At 30.2% G+C, this 26,825-nt stretch overlaps 1 protein-coding gene and 1 long non-coding RNA gene across 5 annotated transcripts in view; one reads left to right on the forward strand and one right to left on the reverse strand.

Annotated features, from left to right (window-relative positions):
• The window catches only part of LOC107438705 (SEC14-like protein 2), a 78,483-nt gene extending 56,583 nt beyond the window's left edge, over window positions 1-21,900 (forward strand). For all 4 annotated transcript variants that reach the window (XM_043049352.2, XM_071183205.1, XM_043049351.2 and 1 more), the window contains 7 exons: window positions 604-698; window positions 3,084-3,162; window positions 13,943-14,023; window positions 15,060-15,146; window positions 18,219-18,325; window positions 20,157-20,463; window positions 21,633-21,900. In XM_043049352.2, the coding sequence (XP_042905286.1) occupies window positions 604-698; window positions 3,084-3,162; window positions 13,943-14,023; window positions 15,060-15,146; window positions 18,219-18,325; window positions 20,157-20,463; window positions 21,633-21,730 (854 nt within the window). In that variant the 3' untranslated portion in view covers window positions 21,731-21,900. The remainder of the gene's footprint in view (window positions 1-603; window positions 699-3,083; window positions 3,163-13,942; window positions 14,024-15,059; window positions 15,147-18,218; window positions 18,326-20,156; window positions 20,464-21,632) is intronic.
• Window positions 1-23,081, reverse strand: part of LOC139426001 (uncharacterized) — a 60,913-nt gene extending 37,832 nt beyond the window's left edge. Inside the window, exon 1 of the long non-coding RNA XR_011637233.1 lies at window positions 22,990-23,081. This is a non-coding gene — a long non-coding RNA (uncharacterized lncRNA). The remainder of the gene's footprint in view (window positions 1-22,989) is intronic.
• Between the last annotated feature and the right edge of the window lie 3,744 nt (window positions 23,082-26,825).

The raw sequence follows: 26,825 nt of genomic DNA on the forward strand, positions 1-26,825 counted from the left end.
TTTTTTTAAGACTGCTAATTTATTCAATCCGTTAAACATTTTTATTATTATTTCAATTTTATTACCTTTTTACTAATTGTTTCTCATAGATGGCAGCACTAATATTTTACCTAAACATTTTTTTCTTCTTCTTCGATCAAATGTTTTTTTTTTAATTTTATTATATTCGATTCAAGCTATAAGCAATATTTTACATCTTCGCGATTTTTGTTAACTGTTTTATTATTGTACTTTTAAACCTAAACCGCGTTTTAATTCACGCCGGTAAGTTTGATTTCCTTTTACATTTTTCTTTTATTTCATGATTTTTTACAACATAAGGTTTTTTGCGATATCGACACATATAAAGAATAATTTTTATCTTAGGATAATTATTCTTTATTCAGAAATATCGCATTTATAGCAATAGATGTGTCTTGACAACGACTATTTGCTTTTACCATTCTTGTTTCTCTACCAGTTAGTTTTTTATTTTATTCATGTTTTTCCTGTTAATTTTTGTGTATATATATATATATCGATTAAAGAAGGATGGATGAACTTTTGAATGATTTTATTTAGCTGTTGTTTGTTCGATTTTAAATATTCTTCTTTTTCTTCTAGGACTTTTTAGGAGTGCCAATGCACACGATGTTCTTAAGTTCTGTATGCAGGTGATACAAGGAGATGTTGAAGAAATGAAACGAATATCGACAAAGGTAAGTTTATTAATTGACATTACCAGTACTAACCATAATAATGTTGTTAAATTGTATTATCATGCAAATTTATTGCAATTTTGTAAAGGTTAAGAGTTGAATCCTATTTCTACCTAAAATGAACCATGGACTTTTTAAGCTTTTCTTAATATCAAATGAGCATTTTCGAAAAATTTTGGAACATAGAACGTGTAAAAACGCCTGTAACAGCACTGTAAAAAACTTCGGCTCAAATTACGGTAAAATGTACCGTCACTCAGGACGCCCGTACTTTTTAACGGAACTAAAATCTGATGTACAGTAATATTTGCAGTAATAATTACTGAAAAATCATTGAATGACTCTAAATAAATAAATACTACTTTAAAAATGACAGTATATTATTTACGGTAAAAATGGATTTTACGGATGATACACCCAAAGTGCCTGCACTTTATGTATGCTCCGTAATGTGATCCGGAATTTTCTACAATGCATGCTTACATTTGAGTTTCTTCGATCATACCTCTTTTTCCTCCCTTAATCAAGTCTGATTTGTTGTTTATCACATTTTCTTAATTTTTTTTTTTCTGTAGATTTCTTTCCTCGATCAAATATTAATTTGCGACTCCTTTACAAATATATTTTTCTTTATTGATCCGAATTCTAACTATACAGATTAAGGGTTGTCTTCACGGAACACTCTGCTTAGTAAATGGTATTAGTTATCTCGTTCTCAAAGACTTCGTTTGGGAAGCGTTTGTATTTCAAAGCCAGAAAAAGAAAATATTCAAGTCGGAGTGTTCGAATGTGATCATCATCATCTTAAGTCATTTAAGAGTTTTGTAAGAAATATCCTTATGTTCCTGTTACTATTAGTTCAATGTCTCATGACGCTATAATAAGTAGCTATCAAGAAAAGATCGGGGAGGGTATACTCTCGATTTCAAACGATTAAAACAAGTTTTGGTGTTCACTGTCTAAAATCACAATAAAAGTAACAATTAATTGTGGAAAAGGCGGTATTTCTTACCTGAACAAGAAAAAATTGTATTTCGACCATTTATTGCTGCACCTAAAGGTTCCCTTCCGAAATCTGGTAAAATGAACACGCATTGCACTAAGAAAAAAAGTTAGGCCAAAACTACCAGAATCTAAAGAAATTTATCGTATTTCTATCGTACGGGAACTCCAAAAAATCTTGGTAATTTTTACCGAAGGCTGTTAGTTAATGATTTAGGTAAAATTGACAATAAAATATTATTTTATAATATGTGAACAAAAAATAAATATGTGATATAACTGAGGTAAAAATTTGTAATTTTCGTCGTGACTCTTATGAACATGGCATAAAAGCATTCGAAAAAATTCATTTTTCAGTTATGTATTTTTTACTTTAGGCGCAAACAGTCAAAACTAAAATTTAAATTGGAACAACCTGTAAACCGTTACCATATGAACGAAAAAATAACAAATAAATGGTTTGAATGTCGTGAAAATTGATTTTATTGTCCAGAATTATGATTTTTAGCGAGAAATGTCGTTACCGTACAGAATGGTAATTACACCAGAAATTATTTTTCTTCGTGCGATATTAGCGAAAGAAAACAAATTTTCGGACATTTATTGCAAACTCTGTTTCTGGTAATTTCTTGACAGCTCTTGATTTTATATATATTGTCATCATGAGACAGTGAAGAATTCATACCTGATGCGAATATTTTAAGTACATGATATCTTTGAATGATAGCGAGAACGCTGAAAAGGTTATTTACCCGGAATAAACAAGTTTGGAAAAGGTTTCCATTATAAACGTCTCCATTATAACGGTCAATTTCCAAAAATATCCGTTGAATTAACAAAAAAAAAGGTTACGATAAACGCATTCAAAAATTTAAAAACTTTTTAGTGGTACAAAAAATTCGACTTTTTAGGAAAAATCCAAATCTGCATTAAAAAAATAGATATTCATTTCAAAGTTAATTTCCAACCAATCTCCAGGGGATGGTGGAGGAATATCGAGTTTGGTATTATTGCATAGCTTTTAAAAAAATATTGAATGTGTGTGTTTTCACTTTTTTGATCCACTGCATAATTCTCGAGGTATTTGACCCTTTCCAAACTTTTTTTGATACCTTGTATGCTCATTACCATGTGACAAAACTAGACAACTAGACAGTGAAAAATTGCTCGTTTTTATAGTAATATCGGTAGTAAACTGTATAACTGTATATTGATATATTTTGCTTTGGCTATGTTAATACAATATTAGATAGCACTNCATACATTATATATATTAGTACAAAGCCAGCAAATAGATTTAGGTCAGTGTTCTCTTTTAAGTTTAGTAAATTAATCTCAACTTTTTGATCAGTATTGTTTATTTTATTTTTTCTTATTCATTAGACAGGAAAAGTTGTATCAAAATGTGTTTATATCTATAACCTGGAGCACATGACGCTAGCCAAAGCAACTCATAAAAAATGTAAGTTGAAAATTACTTCACGAATGATTTACTTAAATATGTCGTATTGTATTTATGACTGATGGATTATACAGGGTAGTCCCGAATTCATGCTACAAACTTTAAGAGTAGATACAGAATACTGCAACAATCATTTACTGTATAGTATGGGTGCAAGTGACGCGGTGAGGCGAAAACAGGGGATATAAAATAAAAGATGAATGGAGTTGTCAGTTGGTTGCGTTGCCGGTAGAGGGCAGCAGTTATCTAGCCTTCGTTCAACATGATGCGTCTCAGCAGGGGAAAGAGCCATTTACTTAAATATGTTGTATTGTATTTATGACTGATAGAACTGTTATACAGGGTGGTCCCGAATTCATGGTACAAACTTTAAGAGTAGATACAGGATACTGTAACAATCATTTACTGTATAGTATGGGTGCAGGTGACGCGGTGAGGCGAAAACAAGGGATATAAAATAAAAGATGAACGGAGTTGTCAGTTGGTTGCAGCAGATGGAAGCAGATGTCTAGCCTTCGTTCAACCTGATGCGTCTCAGTAGGGGAAAGAACCAATCGCAATTGTGCTGACGTCAACAATGGGAGACTTTACTCATGCCGAAGAAGCAGGCATGCATTACATGTACGGCCGTGCAGACGGAAACGGCAGTGCAGTGCTAAGAATGTATAACGCACAGTTTCCTGAACGACGAATGCCGGATCACAGAAATTTTCAGCGTTTACATCGTCAACTTCGTGAAACAGAATCGTTCCACGTCACAAAACATGAAACTTGTCGAAGAAGAGCTGTGCACAGTACAAGTCTGAAGGAAAGCATCTCGAACGTTGTGGCTGATAGACCCGAGTCAAGTACATGAGCTGTTGCTCATCACGTAGGCGTGAATCATTAGACCATTTGTATAATGTTAATCAAAAATCGCTTACACTCCTTCCCATATCATCGAGTAGAAGCTTTGAATCCGACATTCTCAACCTGAACTTTTGCCACTGTGTGGTACAGCAATATGCGCTCCTGCCGGGCTCCATAGCTCATGTGCTATTTACAGATGAGGCGACGTTTACACAGTGCAGTGTCTTTAATGCACACAATTCCCTTGTGTGGACAACCGAGAATCCACACGCAACGCGACCACATGCGTATCAACAACGATTCTGTGTGAATGTGTGGGCTGGTATTGTCAACAACTTTTTTATTGACCCATACTTACTACCAACGCGACTTAATGGCAAATGTTATCATATTTTTCTGGAACAAGTGTTACCAGAAGTACTGCAGGATGTTCCTATCGCCATTCATAACCGCATGTGGTTTCAGCATGATGGGGGGCCTGCACACTTCAGCACCGATGTGCGCACACATTTGTGGAGCACATGGGTGCCACATTCGTGGCGCGATGGAATGGGCATGGTGGACCAATCCCTTGGACACCCCAATCTCCCAATTTATAGAGCCTTGATTTCCTTTTATGGGGACATCTGAAGAATCTTGTTTTTGCGACTTCACTTGACTCAGATAAGGATCTCGTTGCTCGAATATCCGAAGTTGCTGCACGTGTGCGTGAAGTACCTGGCATCTTTTGGCAGTTATTGTAAGCATTACACTTGTCAACGACACTTTCAATAAACACTTTGTCTTTCCGTTCGTCCCTTATTTCTTATGATTGCAACCCCACCCCACCACTTGTGCCCATACATTCCTGTACAATAAATGATTGTTACAATGTCCTTTACCTATCCTTAATAATTTTTGTTCGTGAATACATTCAAATATTGCACATATTTGCTTAAAAGGATCAATCACTATATGATCACTGTTAAACGGTGAAAAGAATTCTGGTAAAATTACCGTACTGTCTGGTAATGACATTTCTGGGAAGAAAAAGCATAATTCTGCTAACAAAAGCGAAAATATATACTATATTTAAACCATTCATTTGGTAATTTTTCCTTTCATATGGTAAAAGATTACCAGGAACTCTGTTTTTTTAATTTATAGTCTTTGTTTTGGTTATTTGGATTTATAGTTCTTGTTGGATTTTATGCTATACTCAAAGGAATCATAAAGTTACTAAATTTTAACACATTTACCGAATTTTATAACATATTATAAAATCATATTTTATTATTAATTTTACCAAAATCATTACCAAAGCACTGCGGTAAAAATTACAGAGCTCTTAAGTGTTCCTTCATAATCATAAGCACGGTGAATTGTTTCATATTCTGGTAATTCAGACATTACTTTTTTTTTCTCAGTATAGGTATAGCTATACAGTCAAGAAGTGTATTTGAATTGAATTGTGATACAATAAAATCACATTAAGTGCTTCACATAAAAAGATATTGGTGTAAAGTAGAAATTTATTATTTCCAAGCTTGGACTTTCGAGTAAATAGAATGGTTTTTCTAAATTTTAAGTTACAAACAAGTTTTTGTTGTCTAATATTATAAACAGCAAACTTTTCATTTTATAATTTAATTATTAAAAGTGATTTTACACTGAGAAAAAAGTATAGTCAAGACTATCAGAATATAATAAAATTTTTAAAAAAATTAATAATAATATATGGTTTTATAAATTGTGATAAATTTGATAAATGTGGTTAAAATAGCCTTCTTAAACCATGGCTTAAAAACTATTTATTCAGTTAAGTTTATTTTTAATTTTGTATTTTTACTAAATGTGGGGTAATAAGGACTATAATTTTGTAAACCAGAATTTCGGTTTTATTAACCAGAATTTAGTTTGTTTGTTTAGCGAGAAATGTCATTACTATACAGTTTGGTAATTTTCCCAGAATCTTTTTTTCCATGTACGTAATAGAAATAGATGATCAGGTAAATAAACTAATAAAGACATTTTTAATTGTTGATGCTTTGAACAATCTATTAGGGTGATGTCTTGTTGGTGTCTAAAATATGTAAGCAATATATGAAATATATAATATGGGAAAGTTGCTAAATTTTAATGTTTTCTTAAAAAAAAAAAAATAAACATTCATATTTTTTTTTGGAAAAAGGTACAAACCCTCATTTAAGGGTAAGGATGTTATCCTTCATTTCTGAATTTAAAATATATACCTGGTGTTGTTTAGAGAAAAAAGTATGAACCAAAAGTATTTAAAAAGATAAAAACATTCATATTGTTGGATAAAAAAAAATATTAACTATTTAACAGGATTTTATCCTTCATTGTTGACTTCTAAAAAAAACATACATATTTTGGGAGAAGAAATCTAAACCACGTAATAGAGAAAAGAATGTTGTATTTTAATGTTTTTTTTTCTTTTTGATAAACATTCATTTTTTTAAAGTAAAAATATATAAGCACTTATTTAAAAAAATTATTGCCCTTTATTAATGATGTTCTACGAATTTCCAAATTAAATATAGGCAGAACCATTTGAGCCCTGATTTATCTATATGTGGCAATAGTTTACAATCAGGGACCCCTCTCCTTTTGGATTTTCAAATAAACGAATATATATGTAAATAAACCAAGAACTACTATCATAAAGGTAAACAAAAGCTGCAGTAACCTGAAGATGACGTCATTTAAAGCAAAGACCGCTAAGTATATCATAGTAACCAGAAATGGGATTTCAGCAAAACTGAACGAAAATTATCTCCAAACTAAGGGGACGCCAATTTTATATTGAATCCTATATTTCAAGGTTCTAGTATAGAATCGGGTAGGGTCTAGTGTTGATTTATTAACCACTTGCCCTGGAAAGACATGCCACGCACGTCATAATGCTTTTGTCACAAAATCGCCGACGACGTGGTATTTACGCCATCATGGAATTGTTACAGAAACAAAAACGACATGCGTGGCACGTCAGGTGGAATTTTTGTCATAGTACAGATCATCAGTGCACTGCATAGCGAACAGTTATAAATATTTATCCCACATTCTAAAATGGAAAGCAAAAGTGACGTTAACGACATCATTTCGACAAATAGAAAAAGAAAACACGATGGTAGTGATCGTGACTTTGATGAAATAATTTTTCCATTCCGAAACCGACGAAGAATTTTTTCTGATGACGAGAAGAATACATAAATGAAGGTTGTGAAATTGAAGATAGTGGCAAAGCAACTATTACAGGCTGTGTGTATTCCCGATTATAAAAAACGCGGAATGATGTCTGTTAGAAGCACACCCAATCGTTTTGAGGCAAAGCAATGGGAACATTTCCCGAGAAAAATTCCACCCACAAATGCCAAAAAGAATCCACAGCGAAGGTGTAGAGTGTGTACCAAACACAAAAGGCGAAGTGAAACTGTATGGGAATGTAAGAAATGCCTTGTACCATTGCATGTCCCAGACTGTTTTGAAAGCTATCACACGTTGCATGATAATTAATAAATAAATAAATTTAATATTCATATTTGTATAATTTTATAATCAACCGGTGTCCCATCTTCCATTCAAATAACTATAAAAAGTTCTAGGCTAACAATTAATTAGTTTAGAAAGGTTAAATCTTTTTCCGATTTCTCTGAGGCATCGCACAACGCCTCCCAGCGAATTATACTGAATCATTCTGGTACATGCGTCAGTGATTTTCTTTTGCCAGCTCAAGTGGTTAAGAAGCATTAAAAATTGAAAAGTAAAATTTAAAAACAAATTGGAGAAATCGAAATACTTGTTTATGCTTCAAACATACTCTACATCATAACGTAAATTTCCTTGACTATAAAATACGTAAACGCTTGCATGATTACGTAACTTTTGTGATAAAATCTAATATAATGTAAGTAAGTAAGAATCATTTGATGATTCACTCAAGGAATAATTTTGTTTTATGCAGGAAAATGAATACGTAACAGAAGAAACAAATCAAATAAGAATCAAAACATTGTCCTTAAGAATAAGCTAAAATACGGCCAAGAGAAAAAAGAGATGTAATCTACTTAATTTATTGTCGAAAATTATTGGGACTTATGTATTTACGTAATCTTTTACCCTTAATTTATAAACACTGAAATGGATTTTTGTTTTTCTTGGTTTCTCTTTCCTTATTTTGAGTTGGAAGTTTCGAAAATTTATTGATATAATTTCTTTCTGATACAACAGCTGAAACTTTTTACAAAGTAGGGAAATTTCGCAATGAGGAGATTGAGTCAAATTCATACGGAAAATGAAATTTCAAAAATGACCTAAAATTTAAACATTGAGAAACAACAGAAAAGACTTTAAAACATCATTTATAGAAAAAATAATAAAACAGTCTTAATAGTTAGTCTTATAATTTATTTAAAAATGATGAATATGAATTTTGAATTATTTTATATCTAACCCATGAGGAAGTACAGACAATGAAGAAGTGATAAAATATGCATAACAGTAATATCAGATTATCATTTAAAAGAAAATAAAACAAAAGATAAACATATAGCTTGCTCTACTTTTGATTTAATTATAATTTAATTTAATTTAATGGTTGAAGGTTTTAATAATCTTTATAAAGGGAGTAGTTAGTCGCACTCGGACGAATAAGGTCTTAGTGATTTGGGCTGAAATTTTTTAGAAAATTTAGGACACTAGACGTTATTTTTATTACGAATTCATTTTATGTAATTCATGAGAAATAATTGTACTTTTGCATTTTTATAATGCAGAAAATATTGAGCTGATTTTGTTAAAACTTTAGATTGTTCCCTCGAAAATGTTAACTTCAAAAAAAAAAAAAATTAGAAATTTTAACGCATAACAATTTTAACTTTTNTTTAGGACACTAGACGTTATTTTTATTACGAATTCATTTTATGTAATTCATGAGAAATAATTGTACTTTTGCATTTTTATAATGCAGAAAATATTGAGCTGATTTTGTTAAAACTTTAGATTGTTCCCTCGAAAATGTTAACTTAAAAAAAAAAAAATTTAGAAATTTTAACGCATAACAATTTTCACTTTTTTCGATTATTATTTTAAAAAAATTTACAAAAAATATTAATTATTACTAAAAAAAAAAGATTGGTGAAAATTTGATAAACATCTTGAGACAGACATAAATGTCTTGAGACATGTAAAATATTGTTTGATTTGAATAAATGGTTTTCTAGAGATATAGCAGAAAATGCATGATACTTAAAATATATTATGGAGATATAACATTCAACTGCTTTTTTCAGCTTTTTTTTTTAATTAAAAAAAGTGCAGTTTTTTATTTAATTAATGTATACTGATGAACAAATTATTTTAAACTAAGAAAATTAATTTATACTGACCCTATAGGGTGATTCCAATTTATCTGTAGTAAAAGAGCGTGAATTTGCATTTAAAGACCTTCGAAACTCATTTTATGTGGAATACTTTTGCATTCAACCTATCATAATATTGCCCCTCTTTTCAACCTTTCTTATTTCTTTATTGTTTCTTCCTTATTTTTTTCTTTATTACTTCGCTATTTATTCATAACCGTCATTGAACAGTCGACCCAATTTTGGGCTTACGACTACTAATGTTGAACTTCGTAACCTTGTAATTTTGAACTCAATCCGGAAGACAAAGGAACTCTTGTATTAAGTAATCGGGGAAATTTACCTTCATGAAGGACTTTTTGATGGAGCTAACGCGCATTTGCGTTACATGGAGAGGAAAACCACCCATGGTTATTGAAAAATGGTACTAATGTCGTTAACAAGATTTGACGATTATATGCCTTCGATAATATATCAGTTATTAGTCATAGTATTTATCATAAGAGCTTTATAATTTATCAAAGCATAAATTTTCATTGCGTTTGTAAAAGTTAATAAAGGTTTGCCTCATACCATTAAGAGTTCAATATAGCATGATGGTTTTCAATAAATAATTTAACATTATTCAATGCATTTTGTTTTTAAATTCATACCAACTATGCAAAATAAAGATGAGTTTTTGAGCAAGATAAATCGATGTCCATATTGTCTATTCAATGACATTGGATATTCTCATCTTATCAAAATGACATCAAATTATAAATGAGGTATTGTTTTTTGTGATTTCCTTGTTTTTCTTCTATGCAAATATTTCCTATTCTCACATGTATTATTTTTCCTATTAGAAATATCATTTAAAAAATAGATTTAGAATTTATGAGAGGTAAATTAATTTGGAGATTAAAAACGCACATTCCACAATTTTATTGCGCAGTTTTGAACTGCGTTGTTTCCCGGTACTTTTATTTTAAACTATCCGAAGGTATTGTTTAGACAATTTAAAATAAAATTACCGGGATTACGTGTAATTCTTATTTATCAGTGTAATCAAGGTAAACTCTAAGAATTAGGAATGCAAATATTTAAAATTATATACAGTGTTTAACTTAATAGAATTAGATTTTATTTTGTTTTATAACCGTCGTTGAACAGTCGACCCAAATTTGAGTTTACGACTACTAATTTTTGACTCGGTAGCCTTGTAATTTTAAACCCAATACAGAAGACAAGGGAACTCCTGGATCAAGTATTGGGAGAAATTTACCTTCGTGGAGGATTTTTGGAGGGAACTGACCAGCATTTGCTTTCCATTGAGAGGAAGACCACGAGAACCTTTCACGGCTAGCCAGATGACAAGAGTACTCTAACCCATAATCCGCCTACCACTGAAAACTTTCACATCAGCAAGCCGGATGCGGAATTTGTAAAAGCCAGCTGTCGCTGGGATACGAACCCGGTTCACCTCGTTGGAAGGCGGAAGCTCTATCCCCTGATCCATCACAGTTCAATGGAATTAGATTGCCATCGAACATTTGTAAAGGCAAAACTCAACAACAAATATATGAAGTGATGAGAATTATGACAATAGCTCTTTAATTTTTAGATTGCGCATTTTTCCAATAACAGATAGGGAGCTGTGGGGAATAAAGGGACAAAGCATTTGTCTCCCAATGAAGTGACACTTGTTCGATCCCACCAATGGCTGGGATTCGCACCAACCACAGTGCTGACGTAAAATATCCTCTGTGGTAAACGGATCATGGGTTAGAGTCCCTTTGCTGTTGAGCTAACCATGGGATGTTTTCGAGGTTTTCTTACAGAGTGGAGCATTGGTAGTCGTAAACTCAAAATTGGGTCCGCTGTTCAACAACGGTCATAAAATAAAATAAGAGATAGGGGGGAAATGTTTACCAATTGGACTTCAAATAATTTTCTTTAGAACTTTATAATATGTCGTAATAAAAATAACATCTACATATGATGGAACTTTTAATTTTTGCAAAACTTTAGAATAGATAAGTATATGGAAAATGGAAATTCTATAAATTCTAACAATTCTACTACAGATGCAAATAAAATTTAAATTATTTAATAAAAGCTAAGCGAATATTTCTATTTATTTACACAATTAAAAAGATATACTATAAAATCTTCTAAGTAGTTGAATATTAGAATAGTTAAGGGAAAGTTGCAAGTTGCTTTTAAAAATTAAATTTGGGCCCAAAATAGAAAACTAAGTTTGCTTTCTCCCATAACGTGAGACGTAGCTGCCATCTTGAATTTATTGAGAAGATCAGAAAGAGGCCACACTTAAACTAAATTGTCTAATTTTTTCCCATATTCTGAATTGTTTCTCGTGTTCTGTGCCACTAGTCTCATTAGAATCAGGGTAAAACATACATAGGAAAAAAACATAACAATACCTCACTTGTCTAAATCGTAATGTTTAACCTTTTCGTGCCGATTGTCACGTATACGGACCAACATGAAACACTCTCACTTCAGAAAGAAAATACTTGTGCAAAGTATGTGAATAAAAAACAAAGGTATTTTATCTACTTTTCTGTACTTTATTGTAGAACATGTTCATAATTCGGAAATTTCATGGATTTATACAGAACAGTAAGAATATCCGACCCTGGGTACGTCCCCGTGAAAGAGACTCAAAGGCAGCTATTAGCAAGCGTTAGCAATTTCCGTCAAAAAAGAGTTAAAATTCCTCCGTAGCATAGGCTCACTTCAAGGGAGAAGCCAAAGTCAAAATTTTATTTTTGGTTCCATCTAAACATTTTGCTGGTCCATATTGGCTTCAGTGCGATTAATGCTGGATCAAAATCATTTGATGGTCGCCATCATTAAACATTTTCCATTACGCACTCATGAGTTTTGATAAGCCAACTAACTTTCATCACTAATACTATGATGGTTAACCATCGAGAAAAATTTGATTCTCATGGATCAGCAATCCATAATGATTCGTGATGGTCCATGATGGTTTCAACTATACATTTCCGGAATTCTTGTATATTCTTTGGAATATACCATCAAAACAATTTGTTTTTTTTTTTATGTTGGATCATCATAAATTATTCCGAATTCCTACATTGGGATGATGGCGGTTCATGATCGTTCCAACATTTACTTTAAATTACATTTATATTACATCATTATCTATACATATATCTATATATATATAATATTAATATTACATTTAAGATACTATGATAGATATTCGCAATGGCCCATAATGGTACGATAATGTATTTCCATGATGGTTTAATAATAATTATTGTTGGTTCAGCAGGAATATACCATCAAAACTTATTCGATTATTAAGTTCATAAAAAGATTTAAATAGGTTTAAATTATCATTTTTCTGATTTCCTAGGGGACAAGATTTATTTTTTGTTTAGTTACTAGTTTGGGAAAACAAATTATGATTTAATTAACACGAATAATACAGTGAATACGCGATAACTCGAATCTGATAGGACTGACGAAAAACTTCGACATATCGGAAGTTCGACTTACCGTTAGTTTTGGACTTTCAAAATATTGTCGGATTATTCAATTAATGCTTATTAATTACAAACTTTCTAAATGCTTACAATATTTAAGATCATTTTTCTGACAAGCCATTTACGATAAGACTGTTTGAAGCCCTTTATGACACCCTGGTCCATCGGCTGCAACTTTGCTGTTGTGTTTGGCGGGAGAAACTGCAAGTTTGCTGCTTTCAAAATAGGTAGATCACTATGCGCTGCGCATTTATCCATAAAGAGTATCACTTTTCTTTTTTAGCGAAGAATTTCCGATCCAATTTTCTTACGTAGTTTTCAAATAAAACTGATGTCATCCAAAACTTTTTGTTAAACTTGTAATCCAAAGGATACGTTTTTACATTCCTGAAACATCGGGGATGTCGGTATTTTCCGATAACAAGTAAGGGCAATTTCTCTGTCCCAGACGCATTTCCTTCAACTAGGACAATCAAACGTTTCTAGCTCATTTTACCCCCTGAGCAGTTTTAATCCTTAAACATAGTCTTATTTGGAAGACATTTAAAAAATAAACCCATTTCATCAGTATTGAAAACATCATTTTAACTGTATCCTTGAAGTAAATTTGGTAACGTTTCATTTGATCACTGTTTACATACTTCAAGAGGGACAGCTTTAGCTTCTCCATGAAGAATGCGAAAGACATTGTGCGTGTTTTGCAAAGGAAGAGGCAAGATTTCAGCTCCTGGGTTTTTTTTTTCTTGCTTTAAAAGATCCAAAAAAAATCGAGTTAAAGGGAGTAAAATTCGAGTAATCGAGAATAATTAACATGAAAATGAAGATAAAAGAGTCGGGACCTCATAAAAAAATCGAGTTATAGTAATATTCGAGTTATCGTACTTCAAGTTATAGCGAATTGACTGTAATTTGTATTTTAGTTGCATCTTCAACTTCTGCAACTATAGAGCGGTATATGAATTTAGGGTATTCAAATCAATTGTAACAAAATAATTTAAGGTCGGTGAAAAAATATCAAAAAATCATTAACCACGTTTTTGTCTTTCCTTTCAGCTATTGAATATTACTTACAAGGTCTATCCATATTTCAAGATAATTTCCCTGAGATCTTAAAATCAGTATACATAGTAAATGGTAAGTTTCTTTTGTGTTTAATGTTATTTTTTGTTTATATAAATGATATTTTTGTTTGTATTAATGTTTAAGTTCTATTTGTGTTTAATGTTATTTTTTAGTTTAATTCCGCTTTAAATCCTTTCTCCCATATAAAGGGGATCAATTTAGCGTATTTTACGATTTGCAACTTATCTGCACACAGAAACGGGTTTTGCAATTATTTTTATACATGTCATTCCAATTTCTCAGAAACAATTCGACCAATTTTGCTGAAATTTTGTATTTTGCCATGTAAATTATATATTCTTTAAAATGATGCAAAAATTATATACCCTACGACTCAAAATGCTTTTGACTGTCATCAAATTAAATAATTAAAAATAAATAATTACTAAAACTTATTTTTTCGCTTGGAATTATCTTTGGCTAAACCAATTTTATATTCTAAGAATTATTCGAATATATTATCATATGAATTATTCTAATTTATTATTCTAAGAATTTATTATTCTAAGAGTACGTCCGTATATCTGATTTCGTAACTTTAAATATCATCTGCACTATTTAATTAGCATATTTGAGGTCACCTTCTCAAGCCATTAAGACTGAGTCCTAGAACATGAAGATCGAATCATTAGATCAAAAGATATTCAGGGTGGTCCGTTTTTTATCTTGCGCATAGTACATATTTAAGTTGTAATGAGAGAAAAAGCATTGTGTTAAAGTATATTTTTGTATTGCATATTGCGTTTGCACCATCTGTTTGAAATAGTTTCTAAATTTGATAAAATGAATTAATTGATTTTGTTAAACAGAACGCAGCAATTTTTATCGCTTTCTATTTTTTCTTGATTTTTTAGATCATTCGTTATTTTTTTAAAACACGTTATGTTATAATACAACTTGATAGTTGATTTAATGTAGAAAATATTATGCTAAATAATCAGGTTGAAAATCACTGTTAAATCAATTCTTAAAGAGCTATAGAAATAAAAGATAAGTATCTGTGTTAAAAATAGCCTTTAAACTGAAATCATTTGTGTTCTATTTTCAGCTTCTGTTTATTTCACGATGGTATTTAGCGTAGTACAAAGGATGCTGTCTGGATCCATTTTGAGCAAAATTCATGTCTATGGAACAGGTATGCTTATGTTTATGTACTTTTCATAGATAAAAAACATTTAATCTATTAAGTGTACCAAATAATAGTCTTTTTTATATATAAGTTACATTTATCACTATTCCGCATACTTGCATTAAATATGAACATGTGAAATGATAAGCTAAATGATAAATATTTTGCTATTACGGTGCTCCTGGCCTATTTCATAACTATATAGTTAGCATTATTTTTCAGAACTTAATACATATTTAGAATAATTTGTTTGGAGTACAACGATTAAAGTGCAAAGAAAAAAAATTATAAAGTCGAAATTCATAAGAATAATAAAAATTTTAAAAAAAAAGTTTCAAAACATTTGATTTTTAAAAAAAAATGTGACGCATTTTTATAAACGTTTTTTTTATCAACTACAATAATATAATTCATATAATCAATAATAATTGTTTGCATCACATTTTATAGCAAGTAAATAAAAGCAAGTAAATAAAAGAATAATTTCTGACATACATCATAAATTCATGTTGCATGGTGTGATAAACACATATAGCTTGCTTTTCATTTGGCTATTAGTTCATTTAATAGTAAAGCATTCCCAAAACGCTTCATGTGGGCCAGGGGGGTCATGGAGGTTCAGGCTCCACGATTTCGGGACCAACGGCATGATTGTGGCAATGCGGTCAGCATTGCGCGCAGAACACTTTTACTTCCCAAACAAGCTGGTACCCATTGACATGAAGCTGTCTTCTTATGTAGGGTCATGTAGGGCGGTGTAGTGTCCGCTATTTTGGGCCACCACAACGCGGCACTANATATATATATATATATATATATATATATATATATATATATATATATATATATATATATATATATATATATATATATATATATATATATATATATATATATATATATATATATATATATATATATATATATATATATATATATATATATATATATATATATATATATATATATATATATATATATATATATATATATATATATATATATATATATATATATATATATATATATATATATATATATATATATATATATATATATATATATATATATATATATATATATATATATATATATATATATATATATATATATATATATATATATATATATATATATATATATATATATATATATATATATATATATATATATATATATATATATATATATATATATATATATATATATATATATATATATATATATATATATATATATATATATATATATATATATATATATATATATATATATATATATATATATATATATATATATATATATATATATATATATATATATATATATATATATATATATATATATATATATATATATATATATATATATATATATATATATATATATATATATATATATATATATATATATATATATATATATATATATATATATATATATATATATATATATATATATATATATATATATATATATATATATATATATATATATATATATATATATATATATATATATATATATATATATATATATATATATATATATATATATATATATATATATATATATATATATATATATATATATATATATATATATATATATATATATATATATATATATATATATATATATATATATATATATATATATATATATATATATATATATATATATATATATATATATATATATATATATATATATATATATATATATATATATATATATATATATATATATATATATATATATATATATATATATATATATATATATATATATATATATATATATATATATATATATATATATATATATATATATATATATATATATATATATATATATATATATATATATATATATATATATATATATATATATATATATATATATATATATATATATATATATATATATATATATATATATATATATATATATATATATATATATATATATATATATATATATATATATATATATATATATATATATATATATATATATATATATATATATATATATATATATATATATATATATATATATATATATATATATATATATATATATATATATATATATATATATATATATATATATATATATATATATATATATATATATATATATATATATATATATATATATATATATATATATATATATATATATATATATATATATATATATATATATATATATATATATATATATATATATATATATATATATTACACACTACACAGAAAAAATTGTCTATAAGAGTAATTTTTAATATTTTTGCAATAATTAAAATTTTTCGTTTAACATAACAAATTCTTTAATGTATTCATAAGACATAGTATAAAACCATAACAAGTCGGAATTTTGATTATTTTTAATCCTAAAAATAAAAAAGGCCATGGTAAAATTTCTAAATTAAAATCACTTCCTGTAAAATGTTAAGACTGATTCACTACATTTGAATTTCAAGGAAATTTCCATATTTTTAAGGGTATTTTTAAACAATTAATTGCTCAAAAAATTTTGCAAAGACAATTTTTGTTCATTCTTAGATTTTTCATATATTTGCTAATTTGTTATATTTATATTGCTAATAAATATACTTTCTGCGGCTCATTAAATGAAATAAACTTTACAAAACTTCTGAAATTTCGGCAAATTTTTAAAGAAGAACATGTCCCTCCCCCGACGGAACACTTATGTGCAAGTTTATGCAGCAAAGTCAAAAGATTTTAAGAGAAGTATTTATATTCCACTTATTCAACCTAACAAAAAATTCCACAGTTCTACCCTCTTGCAAAAGTATATGACATGCAAACAATACGTCTACTCATCAGAAAATTCTGCTTTAGTAAAAATGAGTGAAAATGCAAACTAGACATAATAATCTTGTTTATAGAAAAAGTTAAAAGTTTTTCTGAACTTCAACTAATAATTTTTTAATACTCTATTGATTAGTTATAATTCTGGAGAATATCTGAATATTCAATTTACTATTTATGAATCTTATATTATATCTTCAAAAGTTTGTTGTTTATTAATTGCTAAAATGTCTTACAGATGGTTGGAAGGAAAAATTACTGGAGATCATTCCAGACGATGTCTTACCAGCATTCCTTGGAGGATCACGTACAGACCCAGATGGAAACCCATTTTGCAATACCTTTGTAAGTAGATTAGAACATAAACCAAAGTCTCCTTTTAAACCAAAGTCTCCTTTTAAACTAAAGTCTCCTTTCAAATCAAAGTCACCTCTCAAATCAAACTCTCCTTTCAAAGTCTCTTTTAATAATACGAAGTGATCTTATCTAAAAACGGATATTACTCAGGGTAATAATAAATATTCATGCGTGAATGAAAGAAGGGGTCTTCTCTTAATTGGATACCTGCAAGCAACGTCACACGTGGGTCAGTCAATCAGGTTATACACACGTGCGTAACTACGATTGCAGGTATCCAATTAAATCTATAAATTGATTCAGCAAAAATTGATTCAGCTTGATAATAAACCCACGCTTTAAAGCTTCGTCTTCAACATGCCATGCACAACCGCTTGATTAGATATTCTCTCCTTTTATTTATAAAAAAATACTATTCATATATTATTTTTAGAAAACAATGTTTATAAATGCCATTATATGAATATTAAAATATTTCGAATATTTAATTTTGAAAGTAAGTTTATGATAAATATGTACAATGCGCCAAAAAAACGGGGGCCACCCTGAATAACTATTGAACTATCGATGGGATCTTCACGTTCTAGGACTAAATCTTAATGGTTTCAGGGGGAGTCCTGAAATATGCTAATTATTTTGTGCAAATAAAATTTTAAGTTACGAAATTAAACACCAAAGCGTACTTTCTCTGAATAAACATACCTTTCTTTCGATGAATTTGAATTTTTGACACCCAAAATTTAAGGGGTAGTCGCACTCTGGGAAATATGGTCCTAAGATTTCGGTTAGGAGAGCTCGCCAAAGCTTAAACCCTTTAATGTTAATTTTAGTTTTTGTGTAATTCGCTATATCCCGAGAACTTTTCGACCGAAGTGAAACATTTTTGCACACAATTTTTGTTTATCCGAAGATAAATCTCTTCAAAAAAGTAACTTTTAAAATATGTTTACTACTTTTTATTATTTCATTTAATAATGGTCGAAAACATTTTGAATTGTAAGGTAAACAGCTTTTTCAACGTTTTAAGGAAAATAATTTTACATGGCAAAATACAAAATTTAGGCAAAATTGGTTGAGTAATTGAGGAGAAATTAAATTCAGGAAATTTTCGACATTTAAAATTCGATTTCTCATGAATTATTTGACAGATTTTGCTCAAATTTTGTATTTTGCCTTGTTTAAAGTAATGCAAAAAATTGTTTCATTACAATTCAAAATTTTTTCGACCATTATTAAATGAAGCAAAAAATAAATATTTACTAAAAGTTATATTTTGCATGAAGTTATCTTTGGATAAACGAATTTTATAATTGTGTACAAAAATTTTTCAATTCGGTTAAAAAGTTCTCGAAATATAGTGAAATACGCACAAAATAAAATTAACATTAAGAGATCCAAAATTTTGAGCGATATCCTGACCAAACCATGGGGACCATATTTCCCAGATTGTGACTAATAGATTGCGATTGCGACTTTTTGTGTGTCTGATTTCGTGACTTAAAATATCGCATTCACTAATTAATTATCTTTGATGTCATCTTGTAGAACCATTCAGATTAAAAGTTATTCAAGGTGATATGTACACATATTTTTTGTAGAGCTATAATAAAGCTGCATTAGTATGCTAGAAAGCGAATATGAATTATGCTGATATTTTTATGTAACACAAAACATTTTCATGACGTATTCGATTATAGTTTCTTGAAGCAAAGATATACACTATTTGCGGAGTTATCGTACTTCATGAATGTGTATGCATGCAATAATTATTACCTCTTTCGTCATATTTTATTAACAAACGCTTATTTCTATAAAATAGGTTGAGCATGCTGGAATAATACCAGAAAAATATTTCTTGAATAAAAATTTCAGTGAATTACGAAAAAAGCCTGACGGTCGAATTGTAACAGTTAACGCTCATTCTGCTGTAGAAGTTCCAGTTTATGTTGACAATCCCAAATCTGTTATCAAGTTCGAATTTGAATCTTCCAAGCAGGACATCTACTTCGGGTTGAAGTATACAGAATCCAAAGAATCTAAGCAAGTTGATGTCATTCCCCTTCACAGGATTGAGACGAATTATAAACCAGAAAAAAAAGTCTACAGGTGTAATAAAGCTGGAACTTGTAAGTATTTCATTTCAAATTATGATTTTAAAAAAAAACATTTTAAAATCGGCACATTTATATTTCAATTAAAAAAAAAAAAACTTGAGTACTAATTTTGAATAGGCGTATTTGATGATTGAAGTCAAGTTTAGATGTAATTCATTATTAGGAAATAGCTTTATTATTGAAGTAATGCTTGTCAATTAAATCGAACTATCTTTCTTGCGTGAAAAAATACCAGGCAACTTGTGTTATTCAGTTTTAGAACAATTGGGTATTTGCAACTCGAAAACAAGAGAAGCCCAACCATGTGACACAAAGATAGAGCATTCGCCTCCCAAAGACGTGAATGAGATTCGAATCTCAACGGTGGCTAGATGATACGAATTCTGCACCTGACTAGCACCGATCAAAGTGCTGACGTGAAGTGTTCACAGCGGTAGACAGATCATGGATTAGAATCCCCTTGCTATCATGCTAACTGTGGGAAGTTTCCGTGGTTTTTTCTCATGTAACCCTAATGGAAGTAAGTTCCATCAAAACTTTCTCCACGAATTCTAGTTTTACCAGAATACTTGATACTTAAACCAGGAGTTCACTTGTCATCTGAGTTAGGAGTTGAACATTGAGAATCGTAAACTCAGCATTGGGTCAGCTGTTCAACTCCGGCTATGAAATAAAATAACCATTTAGTTTAAATCAAATTCAAATGGATACCTGAAAGCGACGTCACGCGTGTGTGCCAAACCTGATTGGCTTCTTAATCGACAGCACATCCTCGGTCCCAACGCAGACTGATCAAAGTGGTCACCCACCCGCTTTCTGACCTCAGCCAGTGATGCTTGACTTCGGTGTTCTATTGGCAACCGTGTCTTTACGATCAGTCCAACAGTCAAAACTTGGCGAGAACGAATACTAATTGCCTAAGAGAAACACTGGCAAATCTTTCATTTCTATTTCCTTTACGTTTTCTTTATTGCATTTTACAAAATTTTGGACACCTTGTAATTTATAGTATTAGAATTATATAAATTTTATTATTAATTCAATACATCTTGCGTAATTTTTGGGATACCTGGTAAATTCATAAATAACAACAACAAAAAAAAAAATTGCATTTTCAGAATATTTCATTCATTTTGTTTAATCTTTGCATTTTAAACTAATTTTTATCACTGACTTTTTAGATACATTTGTTTTTGATAACTCCAACAGTTGGTTCAATGCTAAACAAGTCTACTACAAAATAAAAGTGTTGAGCACAAAAGAGTTCGAGGGCTGTTGAGCATTTAATAGTATGGTGGCCATTGAATAAAGTTATTTTATATGATTTTTTCTAATGCAGGAGATTAATATTTAATGTATTTGATATTTTTTATGAAAGTGAAGAAGTTTGAATGTATTTGTATGTACTTTGTATGCATTTTGTAAATAAACATATATTGATATTTTTAATTTTTGTGTAATTTATTTCATAATCCGATTACACTTAACAAATATGGATTCACATACATGTAAGTAATAAAGTAATAATATTCCACTTGGAGATAGTTTTTACTTGTAAACAGCGATATACATAACAGCAATAGGAATGAATATAGATAACCCGAATAAATAACAGTTACATTGATTTTCGATGTTTGCTAATTGATAGAAAATTAATGATCGAACATTTAATTTCATATGATTAATATTAAACTGAGCGAATTTATGAAACTTTCTCCCTGTCATCCAAACGTGTTTGATTAATTAGGAAATTGCAATGTGATAGTTATTGTTCATACCTGTTAATAATCAACACCTAGCTGAAACAGTTGTCTCCAAACACCAATTATGACGATCGGGAAAACAGCTGGGCTTCATTGTACGAAAATAACAGTTGTTATTTTGGAAATGATATCACGTGAGCTGTGTAAAGCTTTTCAAAACACAAACAAGCATGCCAGTTGGTTGCACGAATGCGATTTTCTCAAAATTTACAAACGCACTTCTCAACATGAAAATATAGGGTAAAAAGTTTTGTTGCTGATCATAGCAACTTACCATCTACTAATAAATTTTACATTGAATAACGAACTGTCAGTTCATTCTGTTTTTCAAAATGATATTTTAGTGAGTTAAGTAAATAAAAAGTTTGTGCGTGTGTGAACTAATTATTTGCAAAAAGAGAACTCTTTCTTTCCTATTTCTATTTTCCTATCATGGTCTTCTAAAGAAATTGAATATAAAAATAATTTTAGGTAATAAAATCAGTGACAATTTATGAAATTTAATATTCAACTAAACTTCACTTATGTTGTCACTAATAAATTATTAAGCAGGGAATATTGAGCTTATTATATTAAAAAATCATTAGTCATTAGGTGTTAAGAATCACAGGTTCACAGATAATTTGTTTAATTTATAAATAATTCATACACAGCTCTAAAAGTCTACTACCTACCTAAAGATATTATGGATACGTTAGTATAAAGCTAATATTGTAAAATGCTAATCATAAAATTAAATTTAAATACATATATAGACACAGAGTTCCTAATTTACCTGGTAATATAGAATAGCTTTCAGATTTTATTAGCACGTCTTGGACTTCTTCAGACTAGCTCCAAGGTTTAATCCCTGTAAACAAAAACAACTACTTTAACGTCACATTTGAAAGGGAAGGACTCGGTTCCCAGCAGATCACCGAAGTCAAGCATCACTGGCTACGGTCAGTGTGCGGGTGGGTGACCACTTGGATCAGTCTGCGTAGGGACCGAGGGTGTGCGGTATTGGTCCTCGTTCAACTGTTCCACCGTAAAGTGCTCGAATTCGCGTGCAGGTCGTCGGGCTACCGAAGCGGAGGTGCTATCCCCTCTGCAGAGGATCAAAATTGTGATGGCATGTCTTCGGATCATCCTCAGAGATGTTTCCCAGACCGTCGCCAATAGCCCATTGTGCAGCTCTAGTGCGACGTAAATGAACAAAAGAAACTTTCTCCAGATCCCTATACACATGGTACTGATTAGCAACCGACCATGGGACTTTTGATTCCACAGATTTTAGTAGCATGTGCTCGGTGGTTCTTAGCAAAGTCGAAGATCGAACCCCATCCCCTCAGGACTGGAGTCCGATTCCCCAACCATTGAGCTACCCTTCTTCGAAATGTAAACACGCAACATGGTGGAGATATGAAGAGATGGAGATCAGTCTATAATATCATGCCGAGTATAAAAAATATCTATAATATCATTCTATAATACTATACCGAGATCATTCTATAGAAGTTTTGGAGCATGCACAGTGTATATTGCACTCTCCATCGGCAAAACAAGTGGAACAAATGTGGGATTCGGGGGTTAGTTGGATTTCTAGGCGATGAAAATTGTAGAAACACTACCGAATCCGTGACACAACCTCTAGCTGTAATAGCTGTCCGACTCGTAGTCGGACTTCTTTTTCTTTTTTCAAAATTCAAAGAGTTGTGGAAAATTCAAAGCATTGATTCCGCTCCAGGGAAGACGCCGTAAAAGAGTCATAAATAGCATTCCATTATAAGACTCTTAAAACACTGTAACAGAATCACTGAAAGAGCGGTATGTTTATTCTTTTGGATGTCTTTTGAACATTGGTCAGTAATTAAGTGTCTTAATTATCGTAAAATTAGAAGCTATTTTTTTATCAAACCAGAATAAATTTTTAGTAACTTTTTTTATAAAACCAGAAGAAATTTCCCGAAATTGGTTCGAACATACCAAAATTCGAATATTTAATCATCAACGAAATTTTTGGAGCAGTTATATAATATTCACCTGAGCACTGAAGCAAATAGTACGTTAGGTTACTTTTACTTACGTCGCACTAGAGTTAATCAATGGGCTATTGGAGACGGTCTGGGAGACATCCCTGAGGATGATCAGATGAAAAAGAGATAGTTCACATCCCGTTCTACAGGAGGGACGCATTGTCTCATCGTTATTTGTACCTGAATCAGGACACGATCTATCTCGATCCAGTTGAGGTATTGATTTGCTATGGGAACTTCGATAACTTTGTGACCCCGACAGCATTAGCGTGCACCAGTCACCATTTTGTACACGGGAAGTCTTCGGCCGACTGGAAACGAACTCACGATCTCTCGAAAATTGGCCCAACACCCTACAGCCTGGCTCTCTCAGCCCCTGCAACAAATATTAAAAAAAATTGCGAGGGCCGAAAATGCTCACCAAACGTTCTGAAGCGTTGTAATTTTAGGTTCAAATCCCACCTATCCATATCTATGTGCTTACTTTCACTAATTTGTGCACTCTATACTATTTATGTGTCTTGTATTGGGTTCAGAAGCCTTTCTTTGTATGGAACATACAAGCTTGGATATGTATGTATCGCGTAGTAGACTGATCTCAAGGACACGGTTCCCAGTAGAACACCGAAGTCAAGCATCATTGGCTTCAGTCAGTAAGCAGGTGGACGACCACATTAATCAGCCAGCGCAGAGACCAAGGCTGTGCGATATCGGTCCTAGTTAAACTGTTCTAGAGTAAAGTGCTCAAATTCGTGAACAGGCCGTTAGACTACTAAGGCGGAGGAGCTGTCCTTTCAGCAAAGGATCAGAATTGTGATGGCATGTGTTCGGATCCTTCTCAGGGAAGTTTCCTTGATCATCGCCGTTAGCTCCTTGTGCAGTTCTAGTGCTACGTAAATAAAGTACTTACCTAACGTATGCGTATTTAAATAAGTAAAAAAAAAAAAATTCTAGATCTGTCGGAGCCAAAGGGTTTAGTTTTGTTTTAACTCTGATTGGTTAAGGCAGAATATTTGAATTCCGTTGCATCCTTTGATGAATTTATTTATTTTAGTTATTTTTATAAATACATGTACAGGTTTATGTGTTCTTCACAAAAAATGGCTTCCAAACCCCCGCCAATTTGAAGAACTCAGGTTATTGTAACTGATACTTAGTTGTATCAATATCAGTTTGTAACAGATACCAAAAGATGTTACTTACCCATCTCTACTGTATTATATGAACGCAAAAAACTTATGAAATTTCCTTAACTTTTGACAAAAACGTTTCCTGAAAAATACTCTTGGGAAAACATTTAGACCCATTTGAAAAATCACTTTCATAACTTAGATGAGGGATCGAATTTCGTCAAAAAAAGTTAATCTAAATGCGCGTTAAGAAAAAAAAATATGATCAAAACTACCAGAACGTACTAAAACTTGTCATGTTTCTGGCTCTGTGGGAACACAAAAAAACTCTATTGTTTTTACCGTAGTGCTTTGGTAATAACTCTTACGTAAAATTAACAATAAAATATAATTTTATAATGTAAAATAAAATTCGATAATTTTATCACGATACCTCAGAGCATGACATGAAAAATATTTATTCAGTTAAATTTACTTTACTAAATGTGTGGTAATGAGAACCATAACATTTTCTAAAACCAGAATTTCCGGTGAACCGCTACCATATGAACGGAAAAATTACCAAATGAATGGTTTATATATATCTGATAGTTTAGTTTTATTTATCAGAATTATGGTTTATTTTACAAGACAAGTCATTAACACACAGAACGTTTAATGTTACTAGAATAATTTTTCCTCCGTTTTTATTGATAAAAGTATTTGATTAAAAAATCTTAAGTTGAATAAAAAGAAGATTCGCAAATTAGTTACTGAGTCATCATCAGAACTTGAACCTCAAAAACTTTCTTGAGTTCAATAATCTCTATGTCACCCCCTTTTGCAATGCAAGCGGTTTTAAAAACAGATAAAAAAAATTTCTTGGAGGATTCTCAGAATGCACTGAGATAGCACGGCACACCAGTGAGGAAAACAGTTTTGTTAAATATAAATTCGTTTCGTTTAAAATTCAAGTGGCTTGGTGTCAAAATAATTACACTGCGAAACAAATTTTTTGTATTGTTACATTTATACAAATATTTGATCTTGCCGAATTTGGACGTGGAGATTAGAAATCTGAAATTAGTTTTGCTCCTGAAGCTAAAAAAATTTTTAAATGATATTTTTAGTAAAAAGTTTCTAGTTTGTTAACTTTATATGAAACAGGGATTCGTGTAAACGTTGCAACAAACTTCTAGGGCAGTTAGGACACATTACTAGGATTAATATTGCACAGAATCCCTTGGCCCAAAATATCGTCGAACGTGGTTAAGGATGTTTTACTATTATGACCAGTTCAGAAGCACTTGAAGAAACAATTCACAGTAAGGGAAGCAACCCTATCGGCATATGACGACACTTCTGTGCATGGATTCCTATGTGATTCTGATTATGTGCTTTAACTCTCCTAGAAATTTATGTCATCCCTTCTTATATATAACTTTTTTAATCTCGTATAGTTCGACTGGAAATCGACTGAAAATTTT

This window comes from Parasteatoda tepidariorum, chromosome 7, assembly GCF_043381705.1.
Source record: "Parasteatoda tepidariorum isolate YZ-2023 chromosome 7, CAS_Ptep_4.0, whole genome shotgun sequence".
NCBI classification, from domain to species: Eukaryota; Metazoa; Arthropoda; class Arachnida; order Araneae; family Theridiidae; genus Parasteatoda; species Parasteatoda tepidariorum.